The sequence below is a fragment of the Colossoma macropomum genome, unplaced genomic scaffold (genome assembly GCF_904425465.1).
Source record: "Colossoma macropomum unplaced genomic scaffold, Colossoma_macropomum, whole genome shotgun sequence".
In the NCBI taxonomy this organism is placed as follows: domain Eukaryota; kingdom Metazoa; phylum Chordata; class Actinopteri; order Characiformes; family Serrasalmidae; genus Colossoma; species Colossoma macropomum.
In genome coordinates, this window is record NW_023494784.1 from 35,713,065 (window position 1) to 35,738,484 (window position 25,420).

Genomic DNA, 25,420 nt, shown 5'->3' on the forward strand with positions numbered 1-25,420 from the left:
ACATGGTATCACAAATAAACTGGCAACTCAGTGTAAACTACAGTGTCTCACCCTCCACTCTCTCTCTTTCTCTCTGTAGGGGTCCTGTGGAACCTGTCTTCCTGTGATGCTGTTAAAATGACAATCGTGCGAGATGCCTTAGCGACTCTGACCAACACTGTGATCATTCCCCACTCGGGCTGGAGCAGCTCGTCCTATGACGACGACCACAAGCTCAAATTCCACTCCTCACTCGTCCTGCGCAACACCACAGGCTGCCTAAGGTACACACACACACCGCTGCAGCACAGCACTGCCCCCTGCTGGAGGAGCCACACACACAGCACAGTCGGGGCTTTAATAGGCTGCATTCACATTGCAACTGCAGTTTATTTGCTCAGATCTGACCTCTTCAGCAGTTCCAGGGTGTGTTTGTAAGCTATGAAGTTAGCCAATTCAGAATCTCTGCCCACTCTGGATGATGGCACAAAAAATATTAATTCCTATCTGACTGGTTATCATTACAGTCACATGGCCATGATGGAGTAGGAGTATATATGAAAGTTGGTCTAATCAAATTTGAAAAGATCAGCTGTTCACACAGCTTTCAAACATTTATACCCGTTAGAAATAAAGGTTCTGTGCAGGTACATTATTCGTTCATCAAGATACAAACAATGTAAATGTTCCCTCAAAGGTACAACAGTGGTTTTAAGTCCAATTGTGTACCCTAAATAAGTTTTACCCCGTGGAAAAGTACATATTTGTGTCTTTTCCTAACCTAATGTTTTAAAACAGAACAATTAAATAAAAAGCCTGGAGACGAGACGGGGTGTGTGGAGTCAGTACAGCTTAGAAAATATAATTTCAGTGGATTATGGTACAATTATGTTCCCTGACTAAAGGTACTGAGATGGACCCTTGAGGGTACCACCCCAGTTACACGAGGGGCACTGCCCCAGTGACAGTTTCGTGCTTTTTTCTGAGAGTGTAGATAAAAAAATCAGCCAGATTTGCAAAAGCTTTCCTAAGAAAAAAAACTTACAAAGGAGCTGAAGAATGTTTTTGAATGCAATTCTACAAAAACTAGACGTGAATATGGAAGAATCAGCCAACAGGAAAAATCCGCCTTGCTTTATTTAAGAATTATGTTGTGAAACTCATTAAAAGTGACAACTGTATATGACCAGTTTGGGCTTGTATGGTAACACGTAGTGATAAAATAAATTTGCATTCAATGTTTTGTTCCCCCCCTCCTCACTCCACTTGAAAATGCCACAGTCCTTTACGTTATATGAGCATATGTACATTAAAGTTATCAAAGTTTCTACTATAAAATGAACTTTTTAGAGAAATGTGGTTTTCTTCCGACAGTGACAGGATGTTTGATTTTCTTTCATTACAACAATAAATGGCTCAAAAACAAACCCCTTTGGAAGTGTTTGCCTCAAACCCCCCTTGGCTGGCCCTCACAGACTACAGTTTGAAATCTGAAGAAGATTGAAAATCATAGCCGGCTAAGGAGCGAGCGCTCCCACACACTTTCTCACTCAGACCATCTAATCACATCTCTCACTTATAACTAGCCACTTGAGTATTATAGCAGGACACGCATGCACACGCTCTCACTGAGCCGGTTATTGGAGCCGGACGCACTCCTTCTGTGTCTGAGCTTTCATTTCTGCTGCCATATTAGTCTGTGGAGAGGTGATGACCCCAGCTTGCTTGTTGCCGTAGAAACCTGAGCTCGGCGGGTGAGGAGGCCAGAAAGCAGATGCGCTGCTGTGAGGGACTCGTCGACTCTCTGCTGTACGTCATCAAAGCCTGCGTCAGCACCTCCGACTTCGACAGCAAGGTACTCGCACTTATTCACTTCTGAATACGTATTTATGTTCTGCAACTCACAAGTTTAGGAATACTTTGCCTTCTGTTTAATTTTCACTGTTACTCCAAAGGTTTTGTTAATGTTAAATAGTTTTTTGATAATATTTTGGATATTTTACATCACTCAGCTTCATGTTCTTCAAAGTGTTTTGCTTGGTATGAAGAGCAGGTTTGAATAATGATAAGACTTTACTTTTTCAAAACTATTGTAAAAGCATATGTTGAAGCTCTTTTGGCACAAAGGTGGTTTAAACACCTGAAAGGTATGAGTGCTGATGAGTGCTGACATAACAACAAGGGAGTAAAATGAGCAGAGTTAGGCTGTTCTCTTCAAAAATAGGTGGTTGTTTGCCTGTTTAGCAGCCAAGTGGGCCAGAGCGTCTGACCATAGGCAGAAATTAGGTTTGTGAGACAAGATCTCCCAAACTTTTGATGATCATTGAATACAGTTTTGTGCAGAAGTCAACACCCCTGGTCAAATTACATGTTTTTCCCCCATAGTGAAAGTAAGTTAACACATCCTGTAAAGGTAACCAACTTAAATATTTCATTTTCTGCAAACTTCAGTGCTTGCTGAGTTTTTCCCATATTGAAAAAATAAAAAATATGATAAACATGTGCCATTACTTTTGCATGGGACACAAATTGTTTCAGTTTTTTTTCAATATGTTAAATTCAGGAAATAAACAGTGACTGTGGATTAAAATGTGCGAAGTGTCTTCTCTATAGTGAATGTGTTACTTATTTTGCTTAGAAAATCAACAAAGCCTGTCATTTGACCAGGAGTGCACAACAGCAATCCACACAAATTAGAATTTGCAGATGCACACATATGCAGTCCTGAGTTTGACTGTTCAAACTGTTTGATGAACTGTAAAATGTGAGTACATGTTAAATAGGACTCTATTCATTTAATATATTGTGACTTGTGTGAAGTCTATGTCTCAGTAGGAGAAGTATGCGGAAATCCAGACAGTTCCAAAGCGTTCACAAACTTTCTCACATCTACATTGTGCACACACACACACACACACACACACACACACACAGACCCATATTCACTAAAATTTACTCACACACCAGGAGCGAAAGCTTACCCTGAGCCTCCAGTAGTTTACAGTCTAAAGCACTGAGCGCTTCAAGCTTAACCAGATGAGCATACTGCAGTTAAAGCATTTAATACCCTTAAGTACGTTATTAGACTTTACAGGCTGGGAGGCTGAATGTGTGATTTCCAGCTCACGTTCTGTCCTCCTCCCTCACTGCTGCTGGCACCAGGCATTTCCATTTCTGCTTTTGGTTTGATCTGCATCCCTCTCGCTCCCAGCACACTCATACAGTCTGAATTAAAGTCATTTGTTCAGGCTGTGCTGGGCCACACTGTCACCTACCTCTGCTGCTGCCTGGCCTCTGTTTCCCAACTACATCCACTGGACTAATAGCAATGGATGGGCTTATTGAGGCTAGACCCTGTTCTGAGTGTGTTTGTGCTGTGCATATACAGGGAACATCTCTCACAGTCACTTTATTTGAGGGACAGTGGCTCTCACTTATTTACACTGTATGTCTCATCCCTACTGAAAAGATTGAAAGACTCTTGTTTTCCAGCCTTTTAACCTTTCAGTAAATGTGCATTTTCATGTTTATTACTTGAAAGTGTTTTCTAGCTGTATTTTTGGTAACACTTCAGTGTAGGGTAATGCCCTAATGCTCTTATTAAAGGGCAATTAATTCCACTGATATTTCAAAGTTTCTGCATAGTTCAATTGTTGAAATGTCAACTCTGTCAATTCTAAGTGGTTTGATGTGAAATTCTAAGTGGTTTGTGTTCTTTGTAGTGAAACTTAACAACTCAGATTTCTCTTAAATGGTTGTGATAGGAACCAGAGGTTGCAATGTCTATAATAATTCTAAACACATTTTCTGTGGGGACTATTTTACCTGACAATGCCCTCCTCATTAATACATTTTTAAAAATGTGTTTTAGGCCAAAACCTTATCTAAGGGCTATTATAAATCAGTGTCTCGGGCATCATGCAGTGTATGTGTAACCATTTCATACAGTAACTTTCTGTGAGGGAGATTTTAGAGCCGTTAAACTCTTCAGATGTCTGGTTCTTATCAACGGCACTGTGAACAATTCTGGCTCAAATAAGTTTTTCTAGAATGCAGCATCTCACATCAAACTACTCTGAATGTCTTAAACATGTTAAATGTTTAATTGTGCAGAAATTTTGGAATTCCCTTTGGAGCCTCATCATGCCAGTACCTGGTAATTAACATGCTGCTCATTACTTCTTTATTAAGCAACAACTAGGGTGAATTAAGCATTTTCCAGGACACTTTAATTGGGTATTATTCATTACAGTTACCATTATAATGCCCATAGTTATACCTTATTAAGCCAATAACTGGTCACTAACTTATCAAGCCAAAAATTGGTAATTGCTCTTTTACTTTACTACCTTCTTAAGCTGTTATTAGTGTGAATTAAAAAAAATCCATAACACTTTTATTTGATAATTGTGAATTATTGTGTATTGTGCATGATAACGTAATAATGGACAACCATTAAATTGGCTTGATAAGTTAGTTGCCAGTTATTAAGGATTAATAAAGGCAACAACCGACACTTAAATTGCTCTGCAGAAAATGATGACGTATAATACACAGAAGTTTTTTGGAAAATGCTTAATTCACCTTAGTTACTGTTTGATAAACTAGTAAAAGGCAAGCAGTTAATTACCAGCTACTGAGTTGTTGAGGCTAAATTAGAGCATTGTTAGGTTGTTATAATGTCTCTTTATACTGAAGTGTTACTGTATTTTAAAATGTGTGCAATAATTGTTTACCTGCGCAGTGGTGGCAAAGGAGAAACCACCTTATATACTCGGTATATGAGTAAAATGATGAAGGTGAAAATGCCTCTCTCTTTCTCTCTCTCTCTTTCTGTCTCTCTCTCTCTCCCCCTCTCTTTCTCTGTCTCTCTCTCTCTCTCTCTCTCTCTCTCTCTCTCTCTCTCTCTCTCTCTCTCTCTCTCTCTCTCAGATTGTGGAGAACTGTATTTGCACTCTGCGGAATCTCTCGTACCGGTTGGAGCTTGAGATGCCACCCTCACGGCTGATAGCCAATCAGGAGGTAGACGGGCTGCTGGGGTCAGAATCACCCAGTAAAGAGGCCGACTACAGCTGCTGGGGGAGGAAGAGGAAGAAAAAGAGGAAGAGTACCCAAGAGGAGCAGGTCAGCTAGAAGACTGTGACTGTGCTGTTTAGAGTCTGTTTGTACAGTGTTTAATTAGAGCCTTTAAACAGTTTCTATATTTCTGAATGATCCCACACAGTATTGCGTAGGATGGCTAATATTTATTTCTAATATTAATTAATCTATTGACTGTTTTTTAATGATGATAGTAATAATGATAATTAAACTGACATTTTAAACTACTATAGCCTCCACCATCTCCTACATGCAAGTACTTTTTTACAGTCCAGTGAAACAATAGAAGCCATATCTCCCCCTACTCCCACTACAGTAAAAACTTATATATGAAGATTATATGAATATATTCATTATATGAAGATTATAGATTATCTATTGACTTTTTCTTATAATCATGTCCATTTCACAGCATTTGGTTTATCACTGTTCAGTGAGGTCACTTTCAGTCTCTCGCTGGATGTCCACACAGTATTACTCGTTTCTACATTTAGAACAATGCTGAGGCTTGTTGGCCTATTTGTCCGCAGTTGGTCAGTCAGTCAGAATATTCAGAAATAATTGCACTAGCAAGTTCCTGCCTAGGGAGAATTCGGGAATCGCTGCAGGTGCAATTACATCACAGGGCAGTGTGTGCCCTACATAGTGGCCTATATAATGCAGCCTACAGCACCATCTAATGGCAGACTGCTCTCCACCCTGCCAATAGAAGAAGCCAGGACAACGTTTACCACTCTGTATGAAAGTTACCCTGCTCATGTAGTTTTATGACTATACGTTGGTGGGCAAATCTCATTTGGCAGAGAAGACAGCATCATGAAGATGATCTCAGCAGTAAAAATGCTTAAAGGAAAGCAATGTAAAACAGAGCACATGCAGCAGTGTCAGTTTTTTGTAATATCCACACTTGTCTTAGTTTGTCTTTGTAGAAAGAGCCTAAACACAGTGGAAGTTCACAGGATTGACTTCATTAGTTCAAAAAGGATAAATTGTGATATTTGTCTATAAGTGCAACAATATAATACAAACCTGTGTTTGCCTGAAGCCACGTCAGATTGTAGCAGCTGACCGTGTATGTTTGTGTTCAGTGGGATGGCGTGGGGCCGATTCCTGGTTTCTCCAAGTCTCCTAAAGGTGCTGAGATGCTATGGCACCCTGCTGTAGTAAAGCCTTATCTGACCCTGCTGGCTGAAAGCTCCAACCCTGCAACACTAGAGGGCGCTGCTGGGTCCCTGCAGAACCTCTCCGCTGGCAACTGGAAGGTAGGGGCGCATGTGTTTGTAAAGGAGACAGACTATACTGCACCGCAGTTTAAAGAAACAGTACTTGAGGATATTTCAGTTGTGTAAACACTGCAGTTCATCAGTGTAAGAGAGTGATTTTGGTTTGAAATGCCTTTATGGATAAGCTTAATATTATACATAAGACGTTATCCATGCTTTTACTGTACTTTTTTAAGTTAGCTGGTCCGGCTCTGTCTCATTCTGATGGGTGTGTGTAGTTCTCAGCATATATCCGTGCAGCGGTGCGGAAGGAGAAGGGCCTGCCCATCCTTGTGGAACTTCTGCGGATGGATAATGACCGTGTGGTGTGTTCTGTAGCCACTGCACTCAGGAACATGGCACTGGACGTCAGGAACAAGGAACTGATAGGTCAGAGAACACTCAGCAATGTGCTTTAACTAACCTCCTACCTCCTACAGCATCCTGTGGTATGATAGTCAAATAATGTTGAGTGTAAATGAGGATGTACAGCAGCTACATTTACTGGAAATACTGCATTTAGAGAAGTTTGTGATGAATCTTGAGATTAATAACTGAATAATAAGCCTAGAGTTTGAGTTAACACCAATTTCTATAAATTCAGTATTTCTAGTAAAATGCAGCTGCTGCTGCTGTTGAATGCTTCTGAAAACCTCAGTTTCATAGTAGTTACTGATTTTTTTATTTATTTAAGCTGGGAATTAAGCTTCACTATAAGATTTTCTTTGTTAAAATTGAAAGAAGTAGCATCATTGAGTCAGGAATAAAAGCTAAAATATGGCATCTGTGTGCTGCTGCAGGCTGCCCTGATATAATAATTTGGAAGTCAGAAGCATTGGTTCTATTTTGCAGAAGATTTTCAGACCATGTCATACATCTTTACCTATTAATGTCACACACGAGTGCGTATTAACGTTACACGCACAGGCTAAAAAAGAATATCCAGCACACAGTTCATGACTCAAATGCAAAATCAACATTACGCTAATGATATTATATATTACGCTATGATGGCAATAGTACATAATTTACTTAAGTCAAGTTCCCTTTGAATACTCTTTTAACACACTCACAATCATCAAATTAATCCTGCTTTAAATGAAATGATGGGAATTCACTTTAAATTGGATTCAAATCAAATTTACCACTTAATGTGTGTAACAGGGAAGTATGCGATGCGGGACTTGGTAAACCGGCTCCCTGGAGGAAGCACCACTCTGCTGTCTGATGAGACGGTGGCAGCTATTTGCTGTACGCTGCACGAAGTCTCCAGTAAGAACATGGAAAACGCCAAAGCTCTCGCCGACACAGGCGGCATTGAGAAACTCGTCAACATTACCAAGGGGCGCGGAGAGAGGTGGGCGCGCAGACGCTTTGATACCCATCATGCATTACCTGGCACAATAGTTTTAATGCGTTTGACAGATGGAGAGCTAATTAACCTCATGTTGTTTGTGTAAATGATGAATGGGGCTGTTCTTGGCTCGTTTGCAGGTATTCCATGAAAGTAGTAAAGGCTGCAGCTCAGGTGCTCAACACACTGTGGCAGTACAGAGACCTGCGCACCATCTACAAGAAGGTGAGTGAGAACAAGGTGCTCAAGTGAGAGGGGCCTTTTTTCCACTTGCATACTTCCAGTGCACTTTGTGCCACTGACTGCACTCTGAGCATGTATGTAGAGAACATGTAAACTGTAGAGTGCTTGAGTAGCTGTAGTTCAGCACTGTGTTTGGTGTCTGTGTGCATTTGTATGTGCATGTTTTCTTGTGTGCATACCTGCAGATAATACATGTTAAATTTGTCTGTTAATCTGTATGGAGAGAGTATGAGCAGATTTTCAGGACGAAAATGCCCTGACTTTGTAGGACAACTAGAGAAAAACAGCAGTAACCTTTAATATCACGCACGAAATCACTGTTTAAAAAAAGATAACTAATTATTTAACAGTAAAAGTATTTTTTCTGAATCCTGGTAAAATCTTAGTCATTTAATTTCTTAGAAATACTGCCTTTTACTGTATTTTTCACTTGTTCAACTAGTTTTTCTGACATACATCAACTCTATATTAATGCCCATGGTTTTGTAATGGGATATCTAACAATGGTCAGGTGTCCGCATATACACATACATACATGTACTTGCATATATATGTAATATGTATAGGACATATTTATGACCCTTTGTCCTGACATTCTATGAAAATAACCACATATCTGTGTATTTGTAGATCAATTCCATATATAATATAATGCATGCCTGTCCTACACAAATGCAAAAGTCATACTATATATGAGCTTTTGTGTGCTTTGCTGTCAAATCTAAGTGGACCAATATTTGTTTCTTCTCTTGTAGGACGGTTGGAATCAGAACCACTTCCTGACTCCTGTGTCCACTCTGGAGCGAGACCGCTTCAAATCCCAGCCTACATTACCCTCAACCTCGTTGCAGATGTCTCCAGTCCACCAGACAGGTATGTTTGAGGATTTTGAGAGTAGTCTAGGAAAGACACTCGAGGCAAAAAAAATTACCTGTGTGGTTTGTAATTTTCTACCCTTGGAGGTTTCCAGAAAATGATCCCATGGGCTCTAAGAGTCTGTCTAGCTTGCCTTATCAACAGCAGTGACTGACTCTGAAAGTTTTTAATCCTTCTTGTAGGTCTGTAATCAGTAATGAGTTAAATGTGTTTTCTCTGCAGCGGGCAGCGCAACGTCGTCTCCGGCTATGCTGGGGATTAAGGAACAGCGCTCTGATTACCAGAGGACACAGTCATCTATGCAATTTTATAACTACCAAGGAGACAACAGTGTACATAAAACCCCCTACACAGGTAAGAACAAGCTGTTCAAAACATCAAGGAACACAACATTTTTTCTGGTCTCTGTGTGAAAATAGCTACGAGATTGAGTTGTTTGTTGTCTAGGATTAGATTAATATTGATCTGAGAAATGAGTAACAAGTATCGACTGTTTTGAGAGTCACATACCCAATATTATCCTTCAGGTCTAAATGAATGAAATTGAATTGATTTCGAGATGTGATCTGCTAAGTTAAATCAGATTTGGGCAGTACAGCCGTATCCTGTGGCACTAGAAGTCCCTCAATAGTCCTGAATCTGAAAAAGACACTAGTTGTTTTAGTGTGACTGTAATAGTGTTCTGTGACTTCTGGTCTTTATATCTATACCAAGGCAATAAACAGTACCTACTGCTGTAAGTTAACTGGATTTGTGTTTCTCAGGGTCGGCGAAAACGTCTCCGTTTTATATCAGCTCCTATTCCTCGCCCAGGAGGGAGGAGACCAGGAGAGGACAGGTACGTCCCAACCAGCTCAGCAGCACCAGCCAAGGTGCACTCAGCTCTTTCACAGCAGACTATTCATTTCACCAACACAGTGGCAACCCCAAATTTACATCAGATGCCTACTTGTAAGCACTGTGGAAGTGAAGCACAGGCGATCACGCCTCGAATACACACTGCTCCAGTCACGTAATCACTTCAGGCAGGAATATCAGCTCTTTTTTTCCTTCTCTTCTAATTAAACTGATTTACAGCAGGTTTTAAAACGGATGACATAAACAGCAGATCTGATTATTGCAATTAAATCACAATCACAAGTTTTTACCCCTGCTGGTGTCCATCATAAAAGACCCATCATCATAACAGTAGCCTGCAGACACTGTTAGTCCAGTGAGAGAACTTCTCTGGTGTAGTCATTATCATTTAAATATAGTTCACAGTGCTACAGAAAGAGGGAATGAGTGATTTTAATGGAACTTGAACTTCACTTGTGGGTGCAGAAATATATACATATATATATATATGTGTTTATATAGACTTGACACTAGGGCTGAGCGATGGCAAAGACATCGTATCACGATACTTAAAGGCATTTTTATGGTACGTGTAAATGACACATGCAGTTGGTCAGTGTTTAAGTCCTACTTTTATCCACGGTTTGCTCAGAGAAGCACAGTGTTGTTCACAATAACAAAATGTATCCTGATAATGATTAAATACCATCATACTTTACATAAAAAAGCAGGACAGAAGGGCATGTGTTTTGACGGAGTGTTGCACGCAGACTGTATGAAGCAAAACACTGTTTAAAGTGCTCCATCAGTCAATTAAGTAACTCTTGAGAAACACATTTGATGTTAATTGGCCTTAATAGTCAGTGAGCTAAAAGGAACTCTTAGCATGAGTTCATAAAATGACCACTGATGAAGGACTAGAGATTGTGCTAACCAAGCCTCGATTCTTTTAGCAGTTTTGAGTGAAATATTCTTTTAAACCTCTGGAGAGTTGATACTGTTTACGTTTTAACCTCTTTGTATTTTTGTAGTGTAATTTAGTTAGAGGGAAGTTAGAAAGCGTGGAAATTCATGAGAGCTAGGCTCTAACATAAAACAGTTGATGGAGTGATTGTGGAGGAAGAAATATGGGTGAGAGGTGAGTGTAAATGAATGGAAGGTATTTTCCTGGAGATCGACTGTGACAAAGTTCTGAAAATGTGTTAAATAAAAGCAGGCTTTAGACTTTATAGCCATCTTGAGAATTTGCAGAGCTCCACTCTGGCTGTATGAAAGTTTCAGGATTCAGTCAGTTAGACTGACTTTCAGCTAATCTGAAATAATAAGTTCATTAATCTATTTCTAGGCAGATTTTCTGCTGTATTAATTGATGGACTAGGCTATTAAAATATACAAATATCTGAATTTAATATTTGTTTGCTTAATTTGGTATTCAAGCAAGGCGTACATACTTTGGAGTAAACAAAATTACATTAATTGTGCAGCTGACAGCTTCGCACATTAAGCAAAAAGATGATGTAAGCTGAATTGTATACGGAAATATTTCAAGCAAAAAAGATAACAAATTTGTACCATTTGAAACATCGGTGGGACTAATACTCTCAAAGTGCATATATAAGGATTTTACAATATTTAATACTAATATTTCACTGTAAAACACTGTATTCATTTTTTTTTTGTGAAATCAACTCATTTTAAGTTATTTTCTGTTATAACACAGCAAGTTACTGTGAGGTTGACGTTGAGCTGTACCGCATGGCATTATCGTATATGACAGCAAGTGAGAGTTAAAAAGACGTAAACATTTTAATATAAATGTTTTAAGTGTTATATTTTAATTATAACTATTTATATTTTGGTGTTTTAAAGACTTAAAGATTTGTGTTAAAATTTATTTTTCTATTTTTGTAAACTGGTAATGTGTTATAAATCCATAAATGAGGTAAAAGTTCGGATCATGATAATAAAAGAATACAAAAAACAAATCTTATGTATGTGTATTATATTTAAAACAAAGTAAAATTATTATATTCTATAATTACTCTAATTAAAATGTTCAGTATTTTTAGAATTGAGCTATTTGAATACTACAGTATTAAAAGTTTGGAAGTTTGAACACCACATTCAAATTGTTTATTTTTGTTGATTTTCTAAGTAAAAATAAGTGAACAAATCCTTTACAGACAACAAACTTTCTGCAAATTTTAGTGCACAATTTCTGTTTATTTGCTGAGGTTAACATATTGGAAAAAATAAACCATGAAAACAAAATGTGCCATAACTTTTGCACAGGCCACATTTTATGTTTTAGTCTTTTCCCAACATGTTAAATTCAACAAATAAACAGTAACGGTGCATTAAAATGTGCTGGAGCATGTTCTGTGTAGAGGATGTGTTACTTATTTTCACTTAGAACATCAACAGAACCTGTAATTTGACTGTAATATGATGAAAGCTGCAGATATTCACACAGCAGAAGTTGTTAAAAAGCCGTATTGTTTATGGGTTTGTGTATTGTGTGTGATCTTTGCAGCACATGTACTACGCTGATGAGACGAGTCGGAGGAACTACGAGCCGTATCGGATGTATCTGCACTCTCCTCAAGGCTATGAAGACCCCTATCTGGAGGATGCTGTGCAGTACTCCACCGCGGACTACGCCACACAGCCTCACGCACTCAAAACCACCACCAACTACGTGGACTTTTACTCCACCACCCGGAGACCCTCGTACAGAGCCGAGCAGTACCCAGGCTCGCCTGACTCCTGGGTATAGAGACACCCGGAGAGAAGCTCAGCTCAGACTGATCCACAGAATGAAAACTAAAACAGACAAACAACCTTATAACTGTGCGTTTGCTTTTAAGAGAAGAGGGATTGTGAACGTGAGTGATGGAAAAGTGAAAAGACAGAGGACAGAACGTTTAGCCAAAGAAGGAACAGAAGGAACGTGTGTTTTTATACATGGAAGCAGAACAGAAGTAGAATCATGGTGCGAGTATGTTTGTGTGTATGTGTGTAAGTATGTGAGAGTGGAGGACCTGCTGTATGTTCTGCTCTGATCAGTTTGAATCAATTGATTATTTTCTTATGTGGGAATGCTGGTGACGGCGGCTTGAAGAAGCGGTGGGTGATGTGCAGAAAGGTTTGCGCCAGAGAATCAGACAGGGAGATGGTTATGTGCTTGAGCTGAAAGCGATTATGAACCTGTACCTGTAAAAGAAGAAGAAGAAGAAAAATAATAATGAAATTAATGATAAATAATGATCCAATGACATTAGTTTTACAGAGGGAACAAAACTGTATTCGTACTTCATGTCGAGATTGTGAATGCCACTGAGTCTTGTACATTTCCTTCAGAATATTGTAAATACAGAAAAGAGGGTAAAAAAGGCCTCCTAGTTTATGCTCTTCTGCTCTGGAGAAGACTTGTGCCATGTTAAAGAGATGTAGAAATCTATAAATATCCAGAGCGAAATGCAGGAGGCTGGTGGCCTGGCATCATGATACTTACAGCCTATCTGAAGTAATAAAATTCTCTTTGTTTTTTATAAAAAAGAATTTCTGTCTTTCTTTGTGTGTGTGTGTGTGTGTGTGTGTGTGTGTGTGTGGGTGTGTGTGTGTGTGTGTGAGAAGTATTGGTACTAATATAGTTAGAGTTTTCCATGACTTCTCATGTGTCTGTTTTCCATGTACAGCAGGGGTGTCCAGTCTTATCTGCAAAGGGCTGGTGCGGCTGCAGGTTTTCACTCCAACAAAGCAGGAGGTCACCTGCAGCCACACCGGCCCTCTGTGGATAAGATTGGACACCCCTGATGCATCAGCTAAAATAAGATGAGTTTCTTCTCTTCTGAGCCTCAGGCCAGCTGAATTGGATGGTTAAAATGTTGAAGTGCTGCCAATAATCGCAACACCTCTCTTCATTTAGTTCTGGCTCCCTCTGATTGGTCATCAGCATTTTACATTGATTTTACAGCAAGTTCTACACAGTAAATTTTAAGTGTAACTCATTAAAGTTCATGTCTGAACCTTTAAATTTTCTTCTGAGCCTGCTCAACCACAAATCTGAAAAAATGTAAATCAATTAAACCATAAAAATTCTGCTTTTCTCACCATATTAAATGTAGTGTTTGGTCACATAAGACTATAAAGTCTTAAAAACTAAGTGTAAAATGTCCTGGAATTAGTAGTTAAAGTATCTTTGAATTTGCGTTAGAATACTCCATTTTCTGGTTGTTTACTTAGTCAGTACAAAACCTCAAAAACCCTTTTTTTTGTCCTTCCTTACTCTATCATAAAATATCATGTCTTCTAAATGTCTCAGGATGATTCCATTCTTTGTAACTCTTAAAAACTAAAACTTACTAACTTTTTAACTTTTTCAATATTGAAATCTCAGGAACGACATGTCATTACAGGTTTCTTTGTTGATAATCAGGGATGCCTTTTTAGCATTGGTGCTAAAACAGGTCTTTTAAAAAACAGATCTATGCTACCCAGTAATACTGACCATGACAATACTAGTCAATATAAATTGCTACTAAAAAATTCATATTGTGCAGTTGTTCTTACAAAATACTGTAAAATGTATTCTCATGCATTACTGGCTGAGGTGTCTTGGCTATTCAGTGACATTGCCTCTTAATGAATGATCAGTGTCGGGCAAAATACTTTGAAAAAGTGGTGATGGCTGAATACTGAATACACTGTCAGTACAGTATTCCATTACAGTAACTTATTCAGAATGCGTTTAGAACACATACTGATAAAGTAAATAGGAAAAACTGCTGTGATATTCATTTCATTCAGTTCCTTGCTGTTACTAGTTGGCAGTTTTGTTCATGTAGTTCTTCTGATAATGTTTCATGAAAAATTCAATTATTCAAATGAATACAAAAATAAATATAAAATTCTGTTATTTTCTCTCTCATCGCCTGCTTCAGTCCACTTCTGCTCTCATAATCCCACTGCCCTTTTATGACCCAACCCAACAATTCACCACATCACAATGACCAAATATCACGGATTTGACTATAAAATGATTAGCTATATGATTTTCAATTAATCAAAGGCATGTGACTTGCCATGGAAGGCATGCACAAGTCCAGTACAATGCCAAAGCTAAGCTTATCACTCGTGAATATGTTCACCACTCAGTTCAGTCACCCCCCCCAAAAGAGTTTACTAAAGCTCAGATTAATAACTGGTTCATTACAGTGATTTATCAGTCTGCTCAGGCTTTAGCAGGAACTTCAGTGTTTGTAAAGAAGACATTACTCTTGGCTTTTTACGGTAGGTATTTACATGCCGTGTGCTGAGTTGAAAATAGTTACTTAACAGCAATTGGGGGGGGGGAGTCTTTGAAAGATGATACATGTATACTTATATATACACACACATATATATATATATATATATATATATATATATATATATATATAGTTCTGTAATCCATTATATCCCAATCCCGTGTAGAAGTGAGTGTGCATGTGCTTCTAGATCAAAGGCATTTAGGGACATCTACTGGAGCCAAGTGGTACTGCAATGAGTGAATGAGAATGTAGGGAGGGGCAGCAGGTCTGAGAAGGTTGCGATGGAGCTCCATCCAGTACCTTTGGGATGAGATGGAGTGATCCAGAACTGATCATCCAACATCAGTACCTGACTGATGGGGGCTGAATGCAATCAAAACCTCACAACAATGTTCCAGCGTCTAGTATAAAGTCTTCTCAGAAGTGTAGAGACTGTTACTGCAGCAAAAAGAGGCGGAGGGTACTTTTTTACTCAGTTACATTTGAGCTTTGTGATTGGTCACACCCCTGACTCTGGAGCTTTAACGTCTTACTGTAGAGCACTGAGAGCACAGGGTCTCAATCCTGCTCTAACACATCCACTTCAACTGAAGAAAGGCTTGTTAAAGAGCTGATTAGTTGAGTCAGTTGTGTTGGGAGCAGAGAAAACACTAAAATGTGCAGGGCAGGGGGTCATGCAGGACCAGGGTTGGTAGGTTTGCATAAATCAAAGGTCTTGTCCAGTCTGATGTTCTGATAAGTTGTCCTACCTTGTCAAAATGTACAAACCCAATTCTGAAAAGTTGAGACAGTCAGTAAAATGCAAATAAAAACTAGAAGCAATGATTTATAAATCTGCTTTGACCTGTATTTGAACAAAAACAGTACAAAGACAAAATATGTATGTAGTATTTTACCTTATCAGCTTCATAGTGTTTTTGTAAATATACACTCATTCTGAAATTGATGTCCACAACACGTTCCAAAAAAGTTGAGACAGGGTATTTTAAGACTAGAAACATGTTGAAATGTTCAAAAAACATCTTAAACAGTTTTGTTTTTCAATTATGCCAGGACATAAAAGGATCATCCAGTAAAAGCCAAGCCCTTAATGAGTGAGGATGGGTCGAGGCTCGCCACTCAACCCAAATGATTGAATCAGCAAACAATCCAACCGTTTAAAAATATCATTCCTCAGCCAGGGATCACACGAATTTTAGGTGTTCCACCCTCTATGGTGCACAATATAAGCAACATACAATAACAAATGCCCCATATAGTTGCACAGCTGAAGACCAGTATAACAGAAGAATGTCAACACATTACACTTTCAAAAAAGGTATCAGGTTGTGTCTTCAGTCCCCAAACAATTATTAAGCATTGCAAAAGAAAGATTATATAACACAGGGGTAAACATGCTCCTGTGAACTTAAATAAGAAATATGAATAAAAACAATAAAACAAATATAAAATAAAAAAATAATAATTTTATTTGTATAGCACTGTGTTTCATACATAAAATGCAGCTCAAAGTGCTTCACAACATAAAATAATAAAACAGTAAAAACACTAACAAAAGAAATAGCATAACTAAGAAATAATCATAATAATAACAGGAAATAAACACAAAAAACAGAACAATAAAACAATAAAAAAGTATATTTTGATAGTCACAATGACCTTATCAGAAAATGCACCCAGCAGTAAACTATATTTTGATAACCTAATAATAACATCAAGCTGAATCTGTTTACTGCACTTGAAGTAAGGCTGAGTTAGCATCAAAAACATGATTAAATGTTAGAAAAATACTAAGCGACTATACTGTACTACCCTGGTCCTGTAGCGCTGGCTGTCCTGCGTAGTGTGTTTTCTGCTCCCAACACACCTAATTCAACTTATCAGCTCATTAACAAGCCCTTCCTGAGTGGAGGTGGGTGTGTTGGAGCACGAACACTAGAATATACAGTGCAGGGGGTCCTCAGGACCAGGGCAGAGACCCTGTACTCTAACTAATGCATGTGCAGTAGGACTGCTTGATGGGTATGACATAGTGTAGTGAATATCCTGGCCCAGTTTGACCCCCTGGCGTTAAACTTCTTTTGACTGGTGCGCACTAGATCAGGGTTTCTCAACCACCAGGCAGAGGACCACAAGTGGGCCGCAAAGCATGCCTTGTTGGTCCCTGGACCTATACTGAGGGGAGCCAGTGGTCCGAAGTGGCCCTGAGATGGCACTTTGTCATAAAAATCAGTGAAAAAAAATCATTGACTTAACAATAAAAAAGAAATATAAAATACTAATACTATAAATACTAACAACATACTAAAGCAAGCCCCACAATAACAGTGCACAAAGGTAGTTGTCAATTTTTTTGCCCTTCGCCTCTAAAAACACCTGACCTTTCAGTTACATTTACAGCATTTGGCAGAGACTCTTATCCAGAGCAGATTACACTTTGATCATTTTACACAGGTAGGTGAAAGTAGTGTTAGGAGTCTTGCCCAAGCACTCTTATTGGTATCGTGTGGGGTACTTACCCAGGTGTGGGATTGAGCCCCAGTCTACAGCATAGAAGGCAGAGGTTTTACCCACTACACCAACCACTTTCAGTTATCCACTCACACCAATATTCTGCTGATATTTCATGTTTACTGATCCACATCACATAGCCCCGCTGGTGACATCCTGTATAAATAAAAATAATGCGTGGCCACACCTTATTAACGCGTGGGAACGAGATCCTAATGCGTGGCCACGACTTAGTAAGGCGTGGGAATGAGATGATTAAGCCGTGGCCACGACTTAGTAAAGCATGGGAACGAGATCCTAATGCGTGGCCACGACTTAGTAAAGCGTGGGAATGAGATGATTAAGTCGTGGCCACGACTTAGTAAGGCGTGGGAACGAGATCACGGCTTACTAAGTCGTGGCCATGCATTAGGATCTCGTTCCCACGCTTTACTAAGTCGTGGCCACGGCTTAATCATCTCATTCCCACGCCTTACTAAGTCGTGGCCACGCATTATTTTTATTTATACAGGATGTCACCAGCGGGGCTCCGTACATTTTTAAGCAAAAACGTTGAGTTTTGTTCTCTTTCATCCTTCGTGCTTTCTAGTGATGAACAGGTAAGCTTTGAGGTGGAGAAGGTTGAGAACTGCACTAGATAGTGAACGAGTGCGCCAATCGGGATACACCCAATGTCACGTCACTTCCGGCTTTCGCTCTCTCCGGTTGGTGCTGCTCCTGACCGACTGTCAGCGGCAGACGGAGCTCAGCGCCTCCGGTAGGAGCCGTGAAAATCAGTTCTCCTGCTAAATAAAGGGGGAGATGAAGTCCAGGGTTCAGGAATAAGAGCTTTCAGAGCGGCGCCTCATCGGAAACACAGCGGAACGGTGAGCGGTGACGCAGCCCAGCCAGGCGCGACGGTTGGCTTTCAGTCTTTAAACGATTCATTTATGAAAAGCTCAGCTTTAGCATTTAATCACACGGTTTTACGTTAAAACGCGGTCACCTTCTGAGAGCGTGTCTGATAGTCACGGCGTGGTGGTAAATTTTCGACGAAGCTGAATTCAGCTTCCTATTCGCCAGCTTCTCGTTCGAAATGTCCCGTTCCACCTTAAATGATGCACCCGGAAATCACTTTCTGAGGCGCCGGAGTGTACCTGCTCTGCCATTTAAGGTGGAACGGGGAAATTCGAACCAGAGGCTGGCGACTGTTTTTGAGGTTGAATATTCGGAACATAATTTGCAGTAGAGGTGAATCTTTACATAGCCTAATGGGATGTTCTGTGTTATTAGCACTATAATATTATTAGAAGCAGCAGTTTGGAGAGGAGTAGGAGTAATAATAAAAGTCACGGCTGTCATAAGACTCTCACATTGCCTCTCTCAGTCTCATGAGCAGAGGAGTTAGAGGTGTGTGGAGTAGTTTGAACCCATACTCAAGTAAAGGTCTTGTTGCTTCAGTGAAACGTGGACTCAAGTAACGTTAAATTAAAAGTACTTTTCCTTAAAACAACTTGAGTAGAAGTACAACAGAACCACATCAGACAACCACTTAAGCACTTGTAGAACAGGAGTGGAACTTCTTAGCACATCTTCCAGCTTCTGTCAGCTCAGGAGCTGAATCCTGTTAGACTCTTCTCCTCTTTTTTAATGCTTTTGGTCTAAAACAGTAAGCTAAAGCTTCCAAAGTCAGAGATGTGTTCAGTGTGATCGTTACAAAGCAGGGCAGATGCTATCAGCTAAGCAATTAGTAGTGAAAGGCAGTGACTGAAATGTAACTGAGTAGAAAGATTTGTCAAATATGCTTGAGTGGAAATAAAATTATCTTTTGAAAAAATTAGGAAAATACAAAATGCTAACTGAGTAAATAGAGATTATAACTGTCCACCTCTGCTTATGAGAATTTTGCTTGCTTATTTTTACATCAAGCCTTATTTTTCCCACTGAAATTCTATTTTCTAATTTTTGTTTTTATACTCCAGGATTGCAGTAGCTGTAACTCAGGTCTCGATCTATTAATGTTTGCAGTCGAGTGGCTGGTCCAGTCAGAGTAAACACTGTACCCGGAAACACTGTTCTACACTTTTTGCACGATGTGCCGTCTGCCTGGAACAGATATGATGTCAGAAGCGCTGTATGTCTAAAAATATCCAGACACCTCTTATGATTAGTGAATTCACAGCCACACATGAGCCTGAGGTCACCATACCCAGTGCAAAGCGTCGGCTAGAGGGTTATACAGCCCCCAGCACTGGGCGGTGGAGCAGTGGAACTGCATTCTCTGGATTGTTGGAGTCCATTTCCTTTTTTTTTGGGGGGGGGTGGATCTCTATTAACACATTTGAAAGAAACGTTGGATGAGCAGGTGGATACTGCACGTCTGATGATGTCTGAAAGACCTTTAGTGGATGAGAATCATTGGTGCTTGTGATAGTTTCAGATGGTATAGTAGCCTCATATCTCACATTCTCTTTCTCTGTCTCTCTCTAGGAAGACAGGCTACATGGAATCCACCACCGGGACATCATGTCCGTTTTTGAAGCTGTCACTGGGCCTCTTCGGTCAGAGCTGAGCACTGGGACTTCGTGTTTGTGGTCATCGTGTCTTCTGGCTCTCTGAGGCCGACCTACTCTCTGCTAGCCTTAACAAACAACCACGACATGGCACCCGTGCCCCCTGGCATTCGATTCCTGGCATCCTTTAACCGGGAGCAATGGTCAGTTAGCATCTCCTTCCTCTCTCTGTTCTTGTGCTGCTCTCAATCCTTTATCAGCTGCTCTTTTCGTTCTGCTTTTTTCTCTTCAGCTTTTTCTTTCAGTGTCTGTTACAAGCTTTGTTTTGAATAGAATGGATTATTCTCATTGTTTAAGTACAGTGGCATGCTGTTTTGCAACTATGACGTTTAGCATTAAACAAAATGCTTAGGATTAATCATTAATAGTAAAGGTGTATTGGTTTCAATAGATATGTAACTAGATATGTAACAGTGCATTCTGACATTGACATCACAAGGCAAAACTGACAATGTGCATCATGAAGATGTAACAGTGCATTGTAGAGAATGTGCCTGCTATTAATAATGCCATCTAATGCATTCGTTTGTAAGCGATCAGCACAAAAAGTATCAAGAAATGGAAAAAATGAATGGTCGACTTAAATGATAATGATAATCATAATCCCCCCTTGATTTTTTTCTGGGGACCTTTCATTTGCCATCTTTCATGGAAACCACTGTCAGTGATCAAAACTAGGCATCTGGGACCATCATGTCTGTTTTTGTATAGTTTATGGCTCAGTTTATAGCTCAAAGGAATGTGTCATGTTCTTTCCTGTTTTGCTGGGTCTTGTCACTTTTTTACAGCTCCAGAGAATATGCAAGACAGTGTCTACATTTGCGGCGCAGACTGAGAGACAGATTACTAGCTGGCTCCTGTGGATAACAGCCTGGTTCTAGATTAAAAGGGATTTTCAGTGGAGAGTGTCTACTGACTGTGCAGTTCATTCTAAAACTGGCCTCAAATCAAAGAGCTTCCTCTCTTTCCACAGCAGCCTGTTGCTGCTGCTGCTCACATTGCAGAGAGTGTTCTTTAAAATGGGTTTTAAATACAGTACACAAAAGCTGCTTTTAAGTCTCAGACTGTTTGGATTCATGTGAGTGGCGGCTGTAGATTGTGCTTTATCCAGGCAAGTTATGTTGCCCTGTCTTTGAGTGCATTATTGAACCTGCTGAACGGAGGGTGAATGAACTTAGCAACAGCGTGGCCTTGGTATCCTCAGGAGGGAGACACGTGTGCATAGGCACAGTGGCCAGGCCTGATGACGTTGTCTGTTGTGTAATTGCAAACATGGAAAGAAGAGCCGCCCTTGAGACAGGAGGGTTACTTGGCTACTTTACTGTTGCTTGAGGTTGTCTTTCTCACTTTTTCCGTCACCAAGCTCTGTTTGATGTGAAGCGTTCTGGGCAGCATTTGTGAAACTCGCAGTACAATCACAGTAGCTTCAGATATCACAACATCAGGTGATATTTAAGTTTGCAGTAATAAAGTTAAAGGGAAATTGTCTGTGATGTAAACAAAGTCATTTGTGGTTTGATATGAAATGGTACACTCTTAAAAAGGTGTTTTTTCAAGGGTTCTTTAGTAAAGGGGATGGTTCTATTTGCTTAGGTTCTTTGTATGGTAAAATTATCTTCAGATTGATGGAGAATGTGTTTTATGTGGTTCTATATAGAACCTTTTTGAAATAGAACCATACAACACATTCTCCAAGCAAAGAACTAAGGAAGAAAAATGGTTCTGTATTTTTATTTTTAAAATTTTTTACGAGTGTGAAGAACTTTAAAATCTTTAAACTTCTAAGTGAAGAATTCAACTTCACTCTCAATGTTATACAGCTTTCGCTGTCATTTTATGATCTTCTGTGGCTCAATTCATAATTGTGAATGTACAGCTTCTTACTGTGCCACTAATTATTTGAAACCTGTGATGTTGCACAGAACTAACATATTAAAATCAGTTTATTTGGTTGTCTGCAAACTAACTGGCTTCATATTGGTGAAAACATTGATTCCAAACTTGAGATAGGTAGTGAATCACTCAGCACTTGGTGTGTAAACAGTGGCCCAGTTGAGGCCATTATCTCGCTAAATCCTTCAGTCCTTGTATTATAAATTCAAATGAAGTATGTCTTTGTCTTTCAGCCGTAAGCAGTAACTGTGATGATAAGCCTGTGTTCTGAGTAAAGGCTGAGGAAATGAGCTTGTTGTGGAGTGATTGATAGAGAGAGAGTACAACTGTCCTGATCTGTCCTCTCTCAAACATCAGCACATTCTTAACTCAGCTAGCCTAGATCTCTGATTATGAACCACTGAGCGGACTATGAGTGTCAGTCTTTTGTATGGTAACCAAATGCCACTTAGTCTTTTGAAGGTAATCTAAGACCTCTGTCTTAGATCTCTGTGAGGTAGCAGATACGGACTCTGCCCTTACGCTGCTGTTTCCTTACCGTTACTATAAAGAGCAGTTTCACGTCATGGTGTAGTATGATCTGCGTCACTGCTATTGCTCAATGTCTATTCAGGATAGCATACTTTATCTTTCTATGCTGAAACACACCCTAGGAACACAGGAATAAAGACAGAGACTGAATACCAAATACACAGGGTGTACAATACTGTAGGACAAAATACCAAATCACAATGATATCTCCACATGGTGCGACGAAGTTGATTTAAACTCGAAGGTTTTTCTATATATATATATATATATATATATATATATATGTATATGTATATATGTGTGTAAAGTGTTGCTCCGTTATGTCGATGTTATATTGGTTTAAGTACCGATACTGGCACTTAAACACAGTATCAGTATTAGTGATGGAGATACTGATACCTATGACTGACACCATGGAGCAGTTCTGATGCTCACATGTGCTTCTGTATACCAATTAACAACACATCGACTGTGTGGGTCGATAAGCAGCAGTACAAATGCTCATAGCAAAACATGCAACATCAGGATCTCATGGAAAGGCGATAGTATTGGGTGATAGTCCAGTTGGAATTCTTCCTAAGGTATTTGTTTCACCAGTACCCCACAAATAAGCCAAATAAAATAAAACTTGCACACAATAATGGGAGCCCCTTACCTGAGCCAGGCCAAAGGCTTCTTTTAGTAATCTCTCATCTCCCACTGTGTAGTCAGTTACAGTCTAAGTTAGCGTTAGTTCAGGATTTTATTGAAGGATTAGAAGTGAATGTTAGAGGGACATTTGGAAGAAACCGTCAGTCTCTTGAGGAACTGTTAGCCTTTAGCATATCAGCCCTCTAGCCAGGCCTGTATCGGCATTGGAGAGGGAAAAAAAGTCCATTCCTATTTTTTTAACCTCCTCAATAAATTTGTAGTGATTAGTTGGCAGTTTGCATTAAGATAATATAATTAATTAATTTCTTTTACTGATCGCTTATACATTTAAAAAAAACGCAGCCTAATGGACTGTTTAAGTTCTGAATGCATGCATAGTGTGTTTATATAATCTTTGATGAAGTCCTTTTAAAGGCTTCCTTATTTGTCCTTTTCCATTAAATTATTTAGGAACAGTTAAAAGGCTATGCATAGTTCACACACATGCTTTTTAATATTTGCCCATTTTTAAAAGCTCAGATCACTCAGTTAATCAGTCTGAATATCTTGACAATTGCGATTTTAGTTATTAGTGTTAATGACTAATCATGATAAAAGACTAATCTGTATGATATTATTATTATTATTGTTGTTATTATTATTATTATTATTATTATTAGTAGTAGTAGTAGTAGTAGTAATAGTAGTAGTAGTATTATTAATATTATTTTTTTGCATATTGACAGTATTATCAACACTGTGGTAGCTACAGCACACATTTTTACAGCATTACCTCAATATCTAGTGAAGTATAGTCAATATGTGCATTAAACTGTATGGAAAACTACATACTACCCTGCTAAATAGTATGTAGACATTAGAAGCCCATTTATTAGTATGTATTAAATAGCAGTTTGTGGTTTTGGACACATCCATAGAGAAAAACTGTTCCAGGGTGTTTTCACAACTTGAGTACAAATAGCAAGAATTACGCTTTTCCTTTCTCCTTGAGTATAAAAAGAGAAACTTATAAAGCTTCTGTTTAGATCCTGATGTTCGGCAGTGTTCACCAGTATTGAATTTGCTCTTATACCCTCTTACACAAAACTGTGCCTCTCAGGGTATGAATGCTGTCTCGCAGGTGGTATCTTCAAAGTTACGTGTTCAGTACCTTTAGTTAGGGAATTTAACTGTACCATATTACATTACAGTTATAGTTTTTAAGTTGCAGTGACTCCATATACTGTCCTGACCTTTTATTTTAATTTACAACTTTAAACAGCTATATTATTGAAACGTACAGAATACTTTCCCAGTATACTTTTTTAAAACTCATTTAAAGGACACTGTTGGGTCCTATAGACCATGTTGTACCATTGAGGGTACATTTACATTGTCTGTATCCCGAAGGCTAAAAACATACCTGAACTGTACCTGTACCTGACAGTGCAGTGTCCATTTCAGTCCTGTTTGCACTGGACAGAATAGCCTCAAATTGAGATAAAGCAAACAATGTAAGCGTCTAAAGCTTTCACAGTGTGTCTTTCTGCAGTTTTTTTGGTCCAGACCTGGCGTTCAGCAGTGTTTAATGGAAGGCGGCCAGCGTGGCGTGAGATGAGTGAAGTCTGAGGTTAGGTTAGTCTATTCTCAGACAGGAGTGAGTCTTCAGCAAGGGATGATTTGTTTGCTAAACACACAGGCTGCGGGCAGCGCTGAATGGAGAGTGGGTGTGAGGGACGGCTTGTGTTTGCATGGCAAGTTAAATATCACAGATATTCCTTATGCTGTTGCTAATGTTGCTGCTGTATGTTGTTGCCAGAGCTACTGATTTACAGACGACAGGCCAAGAATGCAAATCAGTGAAGTGATGATGGTGCCTATGCAGTCTGTTGGTTACGGGTTTCCCGTTCCTGATGCTGAGAGCTTATGCCAAAAAAAAAAAATCAAAATAATTAAACATAAAAAGTTTCGTTTAATTAAAAAGAGTAGAGTGGAGTTCACTCTTAAGAAAGATGGTTCTTCAAGGGTTCTTTAGTAAAGACAATGGTTGAATTTGATGCAAGCAACACATTTCAAAAAAGTTGCGATGAGGCAACAAAATACTGATAAAGTTGTGTAAAAAAACATCTGGTGGAATATCTTGCAGCTACTTAGGTTAATTGGCAACAGGTCACCATCATGAATGGGCATAAAAAGAGAATCCTAGAGAAGCTGAATCTTTCAGAAGTGAAGATGGGGAGGGTTCACCACTCTGTAAAAGACTGTGTGGGCAAATAGTGCAGCAATTCAAGAATAATGTTGCTTGATGTAAAATAGCAAAGAACTTGATAATTTCATCAT

The 25,420-nt window shown here is 39.2% G+C and overlaps 2 protein-coding genes across 8 annotated transcripts in view; both read left to right on the plus strand.

Annotated features, from left to right (window-relative positions):
• LOC118807966 (plakophilin-4-like) overlaps positions 1 to 13,209 on the plus strand; it is a 168,291-nt gene extending 155,082 nt beyond the window's left edge. For all 7 annotated transcript variants that reach the window (XM_036570248.1, XM_036570199.1, XM_036570219.1 and 4 more), the window contains 11 exons: positions 80 to 263; positions 1,717 to 1,834; positions 4,912 to 5,103; positions 6,168 to 6,341; positions 6,581 to 6,731; positions 7,506 to 7,698; positions 7,836 to 7,920; positions 8,694 to 8,811; positions 9,037 to 9,168; positions 9,579 to 9,652; positions 12,185 to 13,209. In XM_036570248.1, coding sequence (XP_036426141.1) covers positions 80 to 263; positions 1,717 to 1,834; positions 4,912 to 5,103; positions 6,168 to 6,341; positions 6,581 to 6,731; positions 7,506 to 7,698; positions 7,836 to 7,920; positions 8,694 to 8,811; positions 9,037 to 9,168; positions 9,579 to 9,652; positions 12,185 to 12,427 — 1,664 coding nt within the window. In that variant the 3' untranslated portion in view covers positions 12,428 to 13,209. The remainder of the gene's footprint in view (positions 1 to 79; positions 264 to 1,716; positions 1,835 to 4,911; positions 5,104 to 6,167; positions 6,342 to 6,580; positions 6,732 to 7,505; positions 7,699 to 7,835; positions 7,921 to 8,693; positions 8,812 to 9,036; positions 9,169 to 9,578; positions 9,653 to 12,184) is intronic.
• A 4,964-nt stretch (positions 13,210 to 18,173) lies between these two features.
• slc37a1 (solute carrier family 37 member 1) overlaps positions 18,174 to 25,420 on the plus strand; it is a 27,186-nt gene continuing 19,939 nt past the window's right edge. Inside the window, exons 1-2 of the mRNA XM_036570270.1 lie at positions 18,174 to 18,340; positions 19,944 to 20,169. Of these exons, the coding sequence (XP_036426163.1) occupies positions 20,114 to 20,169 (56 nt within the window). The 5' untranslated portion in view covers positions 18,174 to 18,340; positions 19,944 to 20,113. The remainder of the gene's footprint in view (positions 18,341 to 19,943; positions 20,170 to 25,420) is intronic.